The sequence below is a fragment of the Planococcus citri genome, chromosome 1 (genome assembly GCF_950023065.1).
Source record: "Planococcus citri chromosome 1, ihPlaCitr1.1, whole genome shotgun sequence".
Classification (NCBI taxonomy): domain Eukaryota; kingdom Metazoa; phylum Arthropoda; class Insecta; order Hemiptera; family Pseudococcidae; genus Planococcus; species Planococcus citri.
Window position 1 is genome coordinate 25,210,132 of NC_088677.1, and position 14,701 is coordinate 25,224,832.

General features: G+C 34.8%; 1 protein-coding gene across 1 annotated transcript; it reads left to right on the forward strand.

Annotated features, from left to right (window-relative positions):
• Nucleotides 1-1,196: 1,196 nt before the first annotated feature.
• LOC135850048 (uncharacterized) lies at nt 1,197-2,411 on the forward strand. Its single transcript, XM_065370755.1, has 5 exons — nt 1,197-1,580; nt 1,679-1,701; nt 1,782-1,817; nt 1,910-2,030; nt 2,117-2,411. The coding sequence occupies exons 1-5, from the start codon at nt 1,310-1,312 to the stop codon at nt 2,269-2,271; spliced, it is 606 nt and encodes a 201-aa protein (XP_065226827.1). The 5' UTR covers nt 1,197-1,309; the 3' UTR covers nt 2,272-2,411.
• The last annotated feature ends 12,290 nt before the right edge of the window (nt 2,412-14,701 follow it).

Sequence of the window (14,701 nt, forward strand, 5' to 3'; positions counted from 1 at the left end):
GACTCAGATTTTGCCAACTGTCTTACTACATGGGTCATTCCATGTCAACTCAACCAACGTTTTTGGGTCATGTCTTTCGATTTCGCTCAACATTTTTTTTACAATATCTACCCACCCAGCAAGTAAGAAAGCCGCAATCAGTTTGGTCCCAGCCCCCTCAGGGGGCGGGTGGAGGGGCTTCCATTATTTTCACATTGTCTCGAGGTACTCAACTTCAGCAGCCCATTCCTCCAAAACTATAATACTTTGATCAAAACTGATTTCACAGTTCGAAAGAGCATTGAATTTTGAACTTTTTAAGTATTTTGAAATTTTCAAAAGTTGAAAGTGGAACTTTCAATTTGAAAGTTCAAATTTCAAAATGGCGCTGTAAGTGGGAGCTACCATTTAAACTTTTGAAAAAATTTTCATAGATGTACATTTTGATACTTTTTTGAAATATTTAGGTTTCGAGATGGGACTCTTGACGGAAGGGGAGCACCCCCACCCCCAATTCTGGGTGAAACTTTCAAAAGAAAATCTGGGGCATGTGATATATCGAATTGCATGTTTTCGGCGACGCTGAACACGAATATGACGCTAGATTTTTGATAGGACCCCATCCACTGCCCCCAGCACCTCCCCAAAGGGGGTAAAAGTTCAAAAAAGTGTTTTGTTCGTGCGACACATGGAATAATATGTTTTTGTTGACGCTGAACACGAATATGACGTCAGATTTTTGATTGGACCTCATCCACGGCTCCCAACAATTTTTTTTGACGTTTACCTATTGGGGGAGGTTCTGGGGGCCATGGGTGAGGTCGATTTAAAAAACTATGGCTATATTCGTGTTCAGCGATATCGAAAACATACTATTTCATGTGTCACACGAATGGTACCATTTTTTTTTTTTTGGGTTACCCCCTTTAGGGAGGTGCAGGGCGCCATGGACGGGTCCAATTAAAAATCTGACGTCATATTCGTGTTCAGCGTCACCAAAAACATATTATTCCATGTGTCGCACGAACAAAACACTTTTTTGAGTTCTATAGAGAGTCGATTAATTAGGAGACCTAATCACTCAATCGATTGCCACAGCGATTTTATGTATCAACGAGCCGATCACAAACGGCACGCGAGTTGAATACTCGTATTTATAATTATCTTCAATTGATTAGTCGTTATTCACACTTACTTAATTTCATGTACTAACTAGTCATAAAAAACTTTCGAATTTCCTTTCGCAAGTTGTGGCTGTTTAATAACCATACCTGACGATGCATTGATAATTCAGTTTGACGATTAATTCCAGATTGAAATAAACATTTGCATGAAAGATCAATTTTTCACAATGTGTTCAATCAGTACCCTGTTCACTGTATTTGTATCAATTTATCCATTTTTTTTACAACTATCCAATGCGGACATGTCAAAGCATGAAAAGCAGACAGCAATGTCATCAAGAGATATTAAGCCACCAGAGTGGATGTATCCAAAGATGCCAATGTCAGAGCCATCAGAGTCAAAGCCTTCAAGTTTGGATGCATACTTGGAATTTAACCCAAGTTCACAATTCAGAAAAGATTGCGCATGGTCATACAGTAAGTACCTGCCTACCTACCTATCTAACCTACCCAATGCGTCAAGTTCTCACAAAAATGCGATTTGACTAAATAATTTTTGTCATTTCCTTTTCCAGATGTGAATTCCAACAATCAAGAGGTAGACGAATCCAATAAAAATGAGTAATTGTATAATTATTGATTGTACGTATTTATAACCGTGTTGTTTTCTATTTGTAGTGCTTGCGATTTTGCGGATATGTGAAAATTGGAATGGTGAGTGTGTTGGGTAATTAAATTAATAAATAGATAAGTTCATCAAAACTACATTAGAGTATAATGTAGTGTAACATATTCGTGATTAACAGATGGATAGTGTCGCAAATCTGAGGTCGAGCTATGTACGGAATAAAATTAAACTAATTCATGACGTTCGAAGAATAAATGAAAAAGCAGTTTATAATGGAATTATGAGATGTGCATCTAGAGGTTAGATCAAAACGAAAATTTCATTTATCATTTGATAAAATTGAAAAATATTTATGTTGTTTCGCCTCTGATTTTGGTTTATGCAGGGTATTATGACCTTTGCTCAAAGGCGATGAGAAATGCGAATTGCCTTTTCGAATATATCAACAGCGACTGGGTCGATATCGATTTAATACGGGTCATGGGGCCAGGCACTAGCGGCGGTGGCAGTGGCTCCAATTATGATGGCTTTCCATGGTAATCATGCTAAAAAACATTACGATTTTCAATTCGAGATTCTATGCGGAGTGGACGGTGAATTTCACCAATAAATTTCAATTCTATTGTATCCTAATAATATTAAAATCGCATAAAATGGAAATAAAAATATGTATGTACCTACATTGGAATATGAAAGCTTGTTTTCAGATTGAAAAATTTATCCAAGTATGTATTTAAATCGTAATCGCACTGTCCAAGAAACGAGAGAATACGTCTCTGTCTCACGCTCATGTAATTTGAAGGAGAACTCATGGAGTTTTACATATTTACAATGTAAGAAAAAAATATTCTTGGTTATGGCTCTCATGAACTTCTTTGGGAAATGCTTGATGACAAGGCGATTTGACTTTTTTGTAACACTCTAAATTTCACATCCATATGACCATGCAGGAAGAAATATGGTTTTGTAAATTACCCTCTTGTTAGCTAAGCTCAATTTTGAATGGCTTCCAATTAACCATTGAAATGTTCAAAATTGTAGGTTAGGTGAGACACGTTTCTTTCTAATGTGTTCTTGCTAATTCAGCTTACAATCTAGGTGTGAGCCCAAGTAGCGGGTGTTCTGTGCCACAGGGACTGGTTTGCTGTAAATGATAGTAGGAACATGTCTGTGCTTGCGGAGTGTAAAACCTACCCGTACTGATTTATTTTTATTCAGCTGGATCTTCCATTTTCTGGCCCATTTGACAATATTGTTTACAGCTGTTTGAAGACAACTTACAGCTTTCTCATAATTTTCATCACATGGTGATAGTATCTTCAGTAACTGGGAAGTCATTTGTAAAAAGAAGAAAGAGTTTAGGTCCCAGCACACTGCCTTGCAGAACACCAGTGGCAATTGCTATATGTTGTGATGAGCCAGGGGACCGGCAAACTGCACATATGAAATTGCACATAAGAAAATTGCACGTAAACAATTGAACGTGTGTGATAATTGCAAGCATGTGAAAATACATAGTAGAACGTCTGCAAATTTAACGTCTGAAAATGATTTAATGTGAGATTTTCACCAACCCAAAATACAGTTTCAAAACATTCTGAGCAGTTTTGGAGCCTCCAGCAGATTTTTGAAAGGTAGAATTTTTGCAAAATGTTACTCAAAGAAGGTGGAAAGCTAAAATTTACTTCAACATGCTGAGTCAATTGGAGACGGTTTCAAGGCGTTCTGGAACTGGAACCTCCGGTTGTATTTTGTAAATTTCAGATTTTCACAAAGTTCCATAAAAACCATCTAAATTAACTTTTGAACATTTGAAATACGGTTACCGGCTCCTGAATGGGTTGAAACCATCTGAAATCGACCGCATGTTAAATTTATAGTATTATGTACTTGAATTTTTTTCATTTTTTCTGGAATTTATGAGCAGATAAAAAATTTACTTTTGAAATCGATTTCATGGAATTTCGCGACAACTCCCTGAAACGGTCAAGAGGGTGCTCAATGTGCACTGACCAAAATTATAGGGGCTGAACTTCATTTTTAGCCTTTTCAGAACAATACAGATAGTTGAACATAATAATTGAACGCTGTAAACGTTCTATTTTCATATGCGTGCAATAATCACACACGTTTAATTGTATACGCGCAATTTCGCACGTTCAATTTTTCACGTGCAATTTGAAACGTTCAATTTTCACCAACCCGATGAGCCACAGCCCTATTGAACTCTAAAAGTGCAATGCTTGAGATAAGATATTAGTAGATTGCATAGACTGCTAGGAAGATAAGCTCTTAGTTTGATGATAAGTCCCTTGTGCAAGACCCTGTCAAAGGCACAACTGACATCTAGGAAGACAGCTGGTGTGAACGGCTTTTTCTCCAGCGCCTGAGTTATTGTATTAACTATGCGATGTACTTGTTCAATAGTCAAATGCTTTGCTCAAAAGCCAAATTGGATTGCTGGAATGACATTCTTCTTTATAATGACTTTCATCAGGCGCTTATGAACCACTTTTTCAAAGATTTTAGATATGATTGGTAGTAGCAAGAAAGGACGATGAGAGCTGGGTTCCTCATAGGGTTTGCCTGGTTTCAGAATAAGGATCATTTTGGCTAGCCTCCATGAGATTGACACATATCGTAGGTGAGTGCTGTGTTGAAGAGTGATGTCATGTACATATAATAACCCTGATCGAGGTAGTTCTCTGATCATAGAAGGTAAGACCTTATTTGAACCAGCTAATTTATGCAGCTTCAACTCATCAACAAGCTGAGCTACTTCAATATGAGATGCATGTTGTAGGTATGTAATTATGATCGACACTTTGCTCATTCAGGTGATTCTAGAGTAAGTATGGTCTTTTTGAATATTGTAATGCTGGAAAAAGGAGGAAAATGTGTTTGTCACGCTATTATTCACTTCTCATAAGAGAAAAGAAGGTCTTGGGGTACAGGTTCAAATCAATTTTTGAGCTAAAATGTTCAAGATCTCATTTTTTAAAATTTTTGTTAGAGACCTCCGGTTTGTCCCACACGTCATCATTTGATGATCTCTGCTGACATGAAAAAAAAAAATGCAGTAATCTATGACAAAATCGTAGGTCCCAATTTGGCTGATTAGGCATGGAATGACCCCGAAATGTGATTTAGATTCCAGATCGTCAAATTTCTGGCAAGTTTTCCAATTTTCGAGCTTGTTTGTCATTATAAAAACGAACAAACAAACAAACAAACATAACGCAAAGTAGACTTTTGTGTTAGAAAAAAAAACCATCCCCTCTTATCCGGACATTTTCATCTGAATCCGCTACCGGTAATCTGCGTCTTGCCAAGTAATTTCTCATTTGAAAATATAAAAGAAAAAAAAGCTAACGCATTAAATAAACAAAGTACATTCCCCATTAAACATTTTTTCCTGGTAATTTTTAATTTTAACGAGCAAAGCGTCGTGGTTTAGAGAGCAAAAAAAACACACACAAGCATCGTTAAACTATAAAAAAAAATTCTAATTTGATTTGTTCCTTTATTCCGGCGTTTATTGTTGTCGATACATGTCGAGTAAGTATTTCGTAGTAATTATATTTTTTTCCCCGCTTCGTATTCGGCGAATATGGGTGGAAAAAAAAGAACAAGGTATATTTATAATTTTATAACGCGCGTAGGAAAAAAAAATGCTTGAAAGAATCGTCTCGCCAAGTTTTACCGAAAACAATCTTTTCTTTAGAATATCGTGGAAAAATGTTTTAAGAACTGTAGAAGTGCTGTGAGCGAAAATAATTTTCTTCCATTTTGTTATCTGCGTCGAAAATTTTTCAAAACGATTATTACAACAAACTTCTTTTTAATAGTGGGAATAAAAAAAAAAGAGTAGAAAAAAAACCTTATAATTTTCTCTTAATAAAACTTTTTAATGAGTGAAACTAACGAGAATTTAGGAGCAGTACAAACGAAAATACGTGGAAACGGTAAAGAAAAGAGAAATTTACTTTCCTTCCGGGAGAAAAGTTTGGTAAAAGGAAACTGAACTAAAAAACGTGCCCGAATTGTAAAAATAAATAAAACGAAAAGGAAACTGGTGTAAAGTTTAATAACAATTTCGTCATGATTTATATTTCCACTTTTACCTCGATTATAATGAATATGCAACGCAACTCGATGCCAAATTAAAATACTAAAGCCCGAAATTACCAATTGAAACGTCGTTCTCCCTTTTGGATTCTCGAAACGCGAGCGAATGTAAAAAAAGAAAATCGCTAAACAAAAAAAAAAGAAAGAAGAACTTTACTACGATGAACCAAATTTTGCTACATTAGTAAACTAATTTCATTAAACGAAGCGTAAGCTGTGCCTTATAGGCCTATACTTCGACGCGAAGTATCAAATCATCTGCAAATACATAAATATATATCCTCCTTTCCTCTCTAGAAATATACTTATGTTCGTCGAGCGGGGTCTATTTTCAACGCCGAGCTTTCAATCTGCCCTCTTTCGTCCTTTGCTTCTGCCATTGCTAGACTAATACAAATATTGAATCGAAAATCGGCGTGTGTACACATCTTTTGATACTCTATCGAAATATGCCTTCGTTTATGGATTTTGTTTGTTCCCTTCTTGCGCGATGTTATCCTTCGCCTTCAAAAGGTCTCTCTTATTACTAAATCTCAAACAGAAATAGGCCTATGCCGATACGATTATTTAATTTACAAAATCAATATTTAGATCGAGAACAGATTTCAAAAAAGTAGCTTATGTAAAGCATAAAAATACCTTAGGGGGTTTCGAATTCAACGAGAGGTAGTTTTTCAAGGTTCGTTTTGCGTAGGTAGGTTGTGAAATTCGACATTTCTCAAAAGTTGCCACACTGCCACAGGTTCATTATTCTACATACCGGTACGGATTTTCGACCGGATTTTCATCGGAAAAGTACCGCTGTATGGATGATGATTCCGTATACTTTTATTCGAGGGAGAAAAATCCGGTGAGATGAGAATAAAGACTTGGTACGTATATGTAGTACTTGTAACATCTTGGAAAAAGTTATAGACTTGGAAAATATTTTCAACTTTTCATCGCAAAAAATCGATTTTCAGGAAAAACTAACAGTCCTGAGAGAAAATAAAAAAATTTCCACCTGTAGAATGCAATCAGTTTTTTCCTTAGAGGCTATGCGTCGAAAATATTTTGAGCAAAAAATCGAAAGTTCAACTTCACGAACAATTTTTTTCCTTCAAGTAAATTCTGATAGATATCTACGAGTACTATGCTTGATCAACTCCAGTGAAATTAGAAGTTTCCCCTGAGATCCGATTTTCAAAATTTTGGAGGCACTTAATCCCTCCTCTACCCTTTGTCAGCTCGCTTGAAGTGTTCTGAATTGAATGAATTTTGGTATTTTTGAGAATTTCTGAGGCACACAATCACCTCTTATAACTTCTTTCATTGGCCAGAGTAGAAGTAATTTTTTGAAATTTACTCTACGATTTCTTATTCCATATGGTTGAAAATGCGAACATAGCATCAATAAAATAGGCACTGATTTTTCAAAACTTGAGGTCAGCACCTTCAAAAATTGTCCAATTAGACGAATTTTCTCTGTTTTCAAAAATTTGGATCAAATACACTTCTTTTGCTTTTCTCCAATGAGTCTTTATTAGGTCAACATTAATAATTCGATTTTTTTTTGTTCGTGTTCTGGTATCATGATCGAAAAATTTCAGACTCCAGACGAGGAAAAAATTATCAAAAACGATGGTAAGTACTGAAATACTGATTGTTGGAGACATTCTCTCCTTCCAATTCACTCCAACTGCCTCAAGCCTCAAATACCTTAGGTACCTACAACCAGAGTATTTTCATTTACAAGTTGAAAGTTTCTCAAAATAAATAGTGGAATTCCAGCAAATTTTGGAATTTTTGTGACATATGTTTTTGGAACACGATGCCCCTTTTTCATAGCCCTTCTGGAGGTAAAAATTGTTCCTCTAATGTTTCTTTAGAGCTGAGAAAGTCAACATGTGTCAACAAAATGTAAATATGGATTTCAAATTTCAATGGTATAGTGCCTAATATCATGGCAACTACAATTTTACAGGCTCTAGTTGAAGTACATTAATTAGTAGTTCCAGATTTAGAACGAAAAAGGCGAGGAAAAAATGGAGTAGAAAATTTAGCTCGAGCTTTCAAATAAAGTCCAAACTTTGGCAATGATGATTCTGACCCCTCCTGGAGTCAAAATGTCATCATCATCATATTTATTTACTGTACCAGTACATAAAGTACTATTACAAACTTACGCGATTTAAAACTTAATGATATTATAAATTATTTTCTAGCATTTTACCCCTTCATAACTTTTTGGCCAAAAATTCTTTATTTGAGTGAGTTTTCTCTACTTTTAAAATGTGACCAAAAAAGTCAAAGCTATGAAAAAATGTTCAAAAATTACTAAAATACCTACTCCTGATTTTCGGGAGAAATGTACCTCTCTGTTTCATGCCTTAAATATGATCAGAGTAGATATTTCATTTATAAATCAGAAAAATTCTTTAGTTGGGACGAGTTTTTATCATTTTTATTATTTCTGGGGCAAAGTTGGAAAACACTTTCGAGACTCCTCCCCCTTTACAGCTCTTTCTTGAGGCTGAAATTATTCTCTGAAATTCACTTCTCTACAATACCTATTTTTGACGTTGAAAAAGGTCAACGAAGTGACTGTAAAGTTGTACGCGTATAATAACCTTAGTAGTTGATTTCGACCATAAAGAATGAAACTAACCAAATAAGAAATAAAAAAAAATATTCTTCAAGTAGGGCATCCTCCTCTCATCATATGCCCCACTCACTTCAAATCAAATGTCTGAAGATTATTCAATTATTCATACTGATTTTTTATAGAAAAAAACAGGTCTTTAACGGAGTGAATTTTTATTTTATTTGGAGTATCCAGGGGTCAAAAAAGCCAATGAGACCAGATTTTAACCCAAAATAGTTATTTTGGAATTGCTCGTAGTTGACTGAAAAGCGATGGTAACCCAACTAGCAAAAAATTTTGTGAACCAGACATGAAAATGAATCAACAAAACAGGCAAAAATAATCAAATTTTAGCCAAAAATGTCAAAAAAAAACAACAAAAATTTACCAAATTAACCAACATGTTACCTAGGTAGGTATCTAATGATTTTTTTTTTTTAGTTGAAAAAGTTACTACTTTTCACTACTTTTTTCATCACTTTTTTCAACCAAATTTTCAGAAAGCTCTCCACCCCCCCCCCCACCGGCCACAAAAAATTTAACATAGTCTTCTTTCACAAGAAAATTTTCGAAAAATTGAAACTGGAGTAAAATTTGTAGGTATAGGTACAGGGTGCCCAGAAATATCGAGTACCCCTAAAAAAAGTTTTATACTAAAATACTTTGGTTGGTCACAGTGAATGATAATAATGATACCACATGATTGGTTGTTGGACTGGAGAGATAACATTCCACCAATCATAAGCATCTATTTCACGTTGCCAACCTATATTTTTAATGAAAAACTTTCTTTGGGGTACTCGATATTTCTGGGCACCCTGTACCTCTACCTACTTTTAATTTTATCTGAAATAAACTCTTTTTTCTCAATAATTTGAAGTTTTTTTTTGTTGTGCGTTCGATATTTTTCATTTTTTCACTACCTTTTCCACTGAATTCACTACTTCTTCACTATTTTCACTACTTGTTTAGATATCCTGACCAAGAATTATGAAATTTGGTGTGATCCCTACGCTTGGACAGATTTTAAGACTTTTTTCCCCTCTTAAACTGGAATTACCGAATTCATTTTCCCAACTTTATTGATTGTGAGCATGATTTTATGGAAATTCCAACTTTCAAAAATTTACTGCAGGCTGCACAACTGCTCAAAACGATTCGAAACCATTTCCATTCAATTTGTGGAGTCAAAAACAGTGTACATAGCAAATTTCAACTTTCCTGGTCAATTCGGTGAAATTTTGATTTTTTTTCATTTTTTGGACCAAATCTGATTTTAAAGAATTCACTAAAAATCGAAAAATGCAAATTTGGCCCCTGAAATTTTGGATGGTGATAAACTCGTATTTTTGCATGCTCTTTCGATTTAGCTTTGTTTGGTTCAAAAAATGATCTGTCGTTTCCTTTGTGAGAAAACAAAAATTGTTTTTATTCCAACTTCCCATGTTGATCTTCACGTGACAAAAAGTGTTGAGCTTTGGACAAGGCTTACAAAAGCTTCAATTTTCAGTAGGTATCTTCTTTAAAAAAAAAAAAAAAAACAATTTACAGCTACTGAAAGCCAAAATAATAGTCCACTCTTGCCATCCTCCTCCTCGTCTTCCTCTTCCCTTCCCTCCCCTCCTCTTCCTCGTCCTATCATTTGAAAAGTGTTCTACACCACCGACTTTGGTATTATTTCCATTGTTGATTAAGTACCTACTTCCAAAAATAGGTACTACACTATTTATGACACGTAAACATAAGAGTCATATTGCTTCTGGCGCAGAACCCCCCTTACCGAACACAACAGTCCATCACCAACCAATGTTCGCCCCAATTCATGCAACTGGTTGGTTATGGACTGACTTGTTTAGTAAGGGGGGTTCTGCGCCAGGAGCAACATGAATCTTAGGTTGGTATGATAACAAGAAGTTTTAGTGTGATAAAGTAGTGTTTTAACAATTAATCAACGATGGAAATAGTAAGTCGATGGTGTAGAAAAATTATCTCATGAGTGGGGGAGGAGGAGGAGAAAGAGGAGGCAGAGAAGAATGGAGTTCTAGTTCAAAAAACAACCACAGGCAAAAAAAGGCAAACTTACCCCAAAAAATAAAAACAAACACATTAAATTATTCAACTACGATAGAAACAATTTATACGTCGCGTCGAATGTCGAGCAAAAAAAACCTACACACACGCACAAAAAAAAAAGAATTACGAGTATATATCCCAGGATCATCTCGGCTCACGTAGCATACACATCGAAAAGTTGAAAATTCACGCCTAAGAAGGACACCGGGATGAAAATTTAATTCAATTTTCCATCGGTAATAATGCGACCGAACGACTGGCGGCTGGCGGTAGAAAAAACCTAAATAATTTGAAAAACTACCTTCGTCGTCGCGATGAGATAGATAGGACGACGGTAGGTTGGCTAAATGGATTTTTTATTTTTGCCAAAACCTTTCGATAATAAATCGTCGCAATTATTCGGCGATTTATCACGGCCTTTTTGTCGAGCTTATCGTGTCAATAAATTTATAGGCATATACCACGTATATATATAGAGCTGGAGGTACACGTGGTATGACGATGGCGGTGTTTTTTGCCTTGCCTTTGTACGTACGCCTCCAAAATGCGTTTAATTTTCACTTTATACGCGTTTACCTATACTCTCGTATGTTAATAAAATTGCCTATACGAAACGACGAACGACACAACCGAACAAGGGGGCAGGGGGCGACCTTGTCGTAATGCATAAGCAATTCGAATCTGACTACGAGTATAAGAGTATACGATACGATAAATGCGTACTCGTGTAACTCAAAATTGGTAAAATTCGAACTCGAGCAAGTAGAGCATAAAGTATGAGATTTTTTTCCACACGTTTGTAGGTATAAAGATTAATCATAAATCAAAGTTTAAATTTAACGAAAAGATTTTCAATTACGTTGAAAAGTACGACGTGCGAGTTTCCTATAAGTATAAAAAGAGACGCGCGCGAGAGAGAGAGGCAGAGGCAGGCAGCTATCGCATAAATGTTAATGTCGAGCTCGTTTAATCTTTCTCTTAAATGTATACCTTTCGTGATGATTGGTTTTGCGGAAAATTTCAGCGGTAATTCAATTTGTTGATTATCCAAGAGTTGACAGGCAAGATAAATCAAGCAAGTTATCTAGGTTCTACTTGATACCGCAATTAATTGCGTGTAAAATTGTACAAACCTTACAGGTAAATTTTCCCATTCGATATATCATTTAGCCGCTTACCCGATCAAAGGATAACGTTGAAAACCCTATACGGCTGGCCTGGCTCAACCTACTAGATACATTATTTCCTCCATTTTCCATCTCATCGTGCTCCGAGCTCTGCGTCGTCGTCGGTATCTACACTCGTTAAAGATCTGCGAGAGAAAAAAAAAATCAAAGTTAATTTCGTCTTATATTCGAATACGAAAAAAGCGGGGCAGAAAAAAAAACTCGAAAGAAAATCAAACTTTCCGGTATCGAACCGAATACAAAAAACTTTTAAACACGGTTTAACTGCTAAACGAAAAAAAAAAGAAGCGAATTACCAATCAGATTGGCTTGTTTTTGAATGTATAAGAAAAAAATAAAATAAAAAATACAAAAAACTCGATACGTTTTACTTCGCTTTGAACGCAATTTCCGAGTAATTTATCCTGAAAGAGATATTAACCGAGTTGCAAATCGATATTAGCCTGCAAGAATTACATTTTAATGTGCTAAAAACATCCATTCGTACGGAATCGGCCAATAAAATCGGCGACGAAATACCAACTTCATCTATATACACGTGTTTAGCGGTAAAATTTCGTCGATATCTTTGTATTACGGATATATAAAGGTAATAGGTATTAGAGGTATACACACTCCATACAACCGTTTTCATCCCTTTCATTTTCAAGTTTAATTTCAAAGCGCCAAATACCTACTTAGGTAGGTATCTGCGTATAAATAAAACGAACCTACGAACAAAAAAAAAAAGAAAAACAACACATACAACACAGCTTTTGGGGAAAAGGTTCACGTACAAGTCACGTACTTGAATGTTGGCATTAATTTCCAACATTAAAATATCTACATGCGGAGGTAAAACATTTCCAGCAGTTTTTTTTAATTAGCGTAATATCGTATATCTTACATTTAAATTAAAACCGTACTAAAAGTCCACGTTGAAAACGAAGAGGAAAAAAAAACTTTATGTTTTCGCAGGTAGTACCTACGTACACTTAGATTATTTCCATGTCCGTTTTGTACACGAAATTTTCAACCAGTGGATGAGGGGGGGGGGGGTATGGATAGGTCAAAATGTAACGAACATATCTGTAGAAAAAAATCTGTCCGTGGTGTTTTTTTTTTCTCTGTTACAAATATATTAAATCTGTACCTAGATCTGCGTAGGTTATTTTCAACACACACGCGCAATATTTGAACTAAAAAAAAACCTCGCCAAGACGAGCCTTTTCAGCTGAAATTACACAGAAAATGTCCAAAATCATTGCTATTGTTTGTTAAACCCAACTTGGCACATTTGTTGGTGTGGTTTGAATGGGTATAAAAAGTGCTACACGTTTCGTAGTGTTTCTTAAAACCCTGGGCTTGGAAAAGCAACGTTGAATAATGTACTAGTTGCCAATTTGTGTATTTTGGTAAACACTGCGTTTAATCTAGGATACCCAAAAATGATGCGTGGTGTTTTAGCAACATCGAGGGTGCCTATTTTGTATGAAATTTTATTTTTTGGTGTGAGAGTATTTGGAAAGGTTTCGTAAGTGACAAAAAAATTGAAATTTCTTACGTCGAAATTTTGTAAATGAGATATCAAATTTTAGGTAGAGGATGGAATGTGGTGGGTGGGGGGGGGTGAATTGAGATTTTAAGGCACCATTCAAGCTTTGAGTTCATCCCTATAGGGCAGAATATCCCATTCAAACGCACTTTTTCAAAAATTCAGGTAAGTTGCACTGTTCGAAAAGTGCTAAAAAATCAGTACAAACGCCAAATAGGTATTTAAAAATATTTTGTAAAAAATAAAATTTTTGTCAACACGTAGTATGTAGTTTATTTTTTTAAAAATCCAACATGTAGAAATCTTTTTTTATTAATCTTCTGTGAAATGAAATTCCAATATTCGCACAAAATTGAATTTAAATCGCGTAAAATGAATTGCTGAATCTATACTGTTTCAAAGCAGCTAATGTATTTTCATAATTTCCAGTTCTTTCAAACGCGAGATATGGGCCTACTATGTAACCATCCTTCGTTATATTATGAACGTATTTCATAACATCATAAATTTATGGCGTGGAATAGATCTAGATGAAATAAAACAGCATATTATTACGCTTTAGGAAACAATAAAAAAATCAAACGACCATAATTCAAGTGCTTTCAGTTTTATGGAACTGCAATTACTTCGACAAAACGTGAAATAAGTTGCCAATTTATGTGTTCGAAAGAATTGGGTCATCTTCGGAGCATCCTGTATGCCTATACAAAATCTTTGAAACTTGAATATTGATATTTTAGAGGCACTAAATAGGAAAAATAAAAAATATTTTGCCCCTATACTTTTTCATTTCATAAATACCTAGATAATATTTTGATAATCTGAGTACTAGGTTATGTAGTCATGCACTCTTTTCTCATATAAGAGTAAGTGCTCGTTAGAGAAATGTAGAGTTTTGTAAACAGAACATTGAGTTGATTTTTATGGCTTACCTATTTGTTAATCATCTTTATAAAGAATAAATTTCATAAGTATTTGTACATACATACCTACCCACATAGTTTTTACATGCCTGTTTCCAATAATCATGTATACTGGTTTGCATAAAGAAAAAAAACAAAAACCTGTTTTGTTTTTTTTTTAATGTTTAAGTAAAGCAAATTTTTTGTTTTAAACTTTAATTCAAGTGTAAAATTATTGTCTGTTTTTTTATACGTGTTTAAAACGTTTTTAAAACACCTTTAATACAAAAAATTTCATTTTTTTCAATATGTGTAATGGTTTTAGATTCAGTTTTTTTCTTTTCATTTTCAGATTTTTTGGTGCTTTTTTTGGATTTTTTTTTGTTTTTGTTCAATCAAAAAATGTAAATAAAATTTGAAAAATGTTGCCTACAATGTTTTATGAGTTTGGCAGATATCAGATTCCTAAGTGATTTAATCATTTTTAGAAAAGTTATTGATAATTTTGTGGTCAAAATAATTT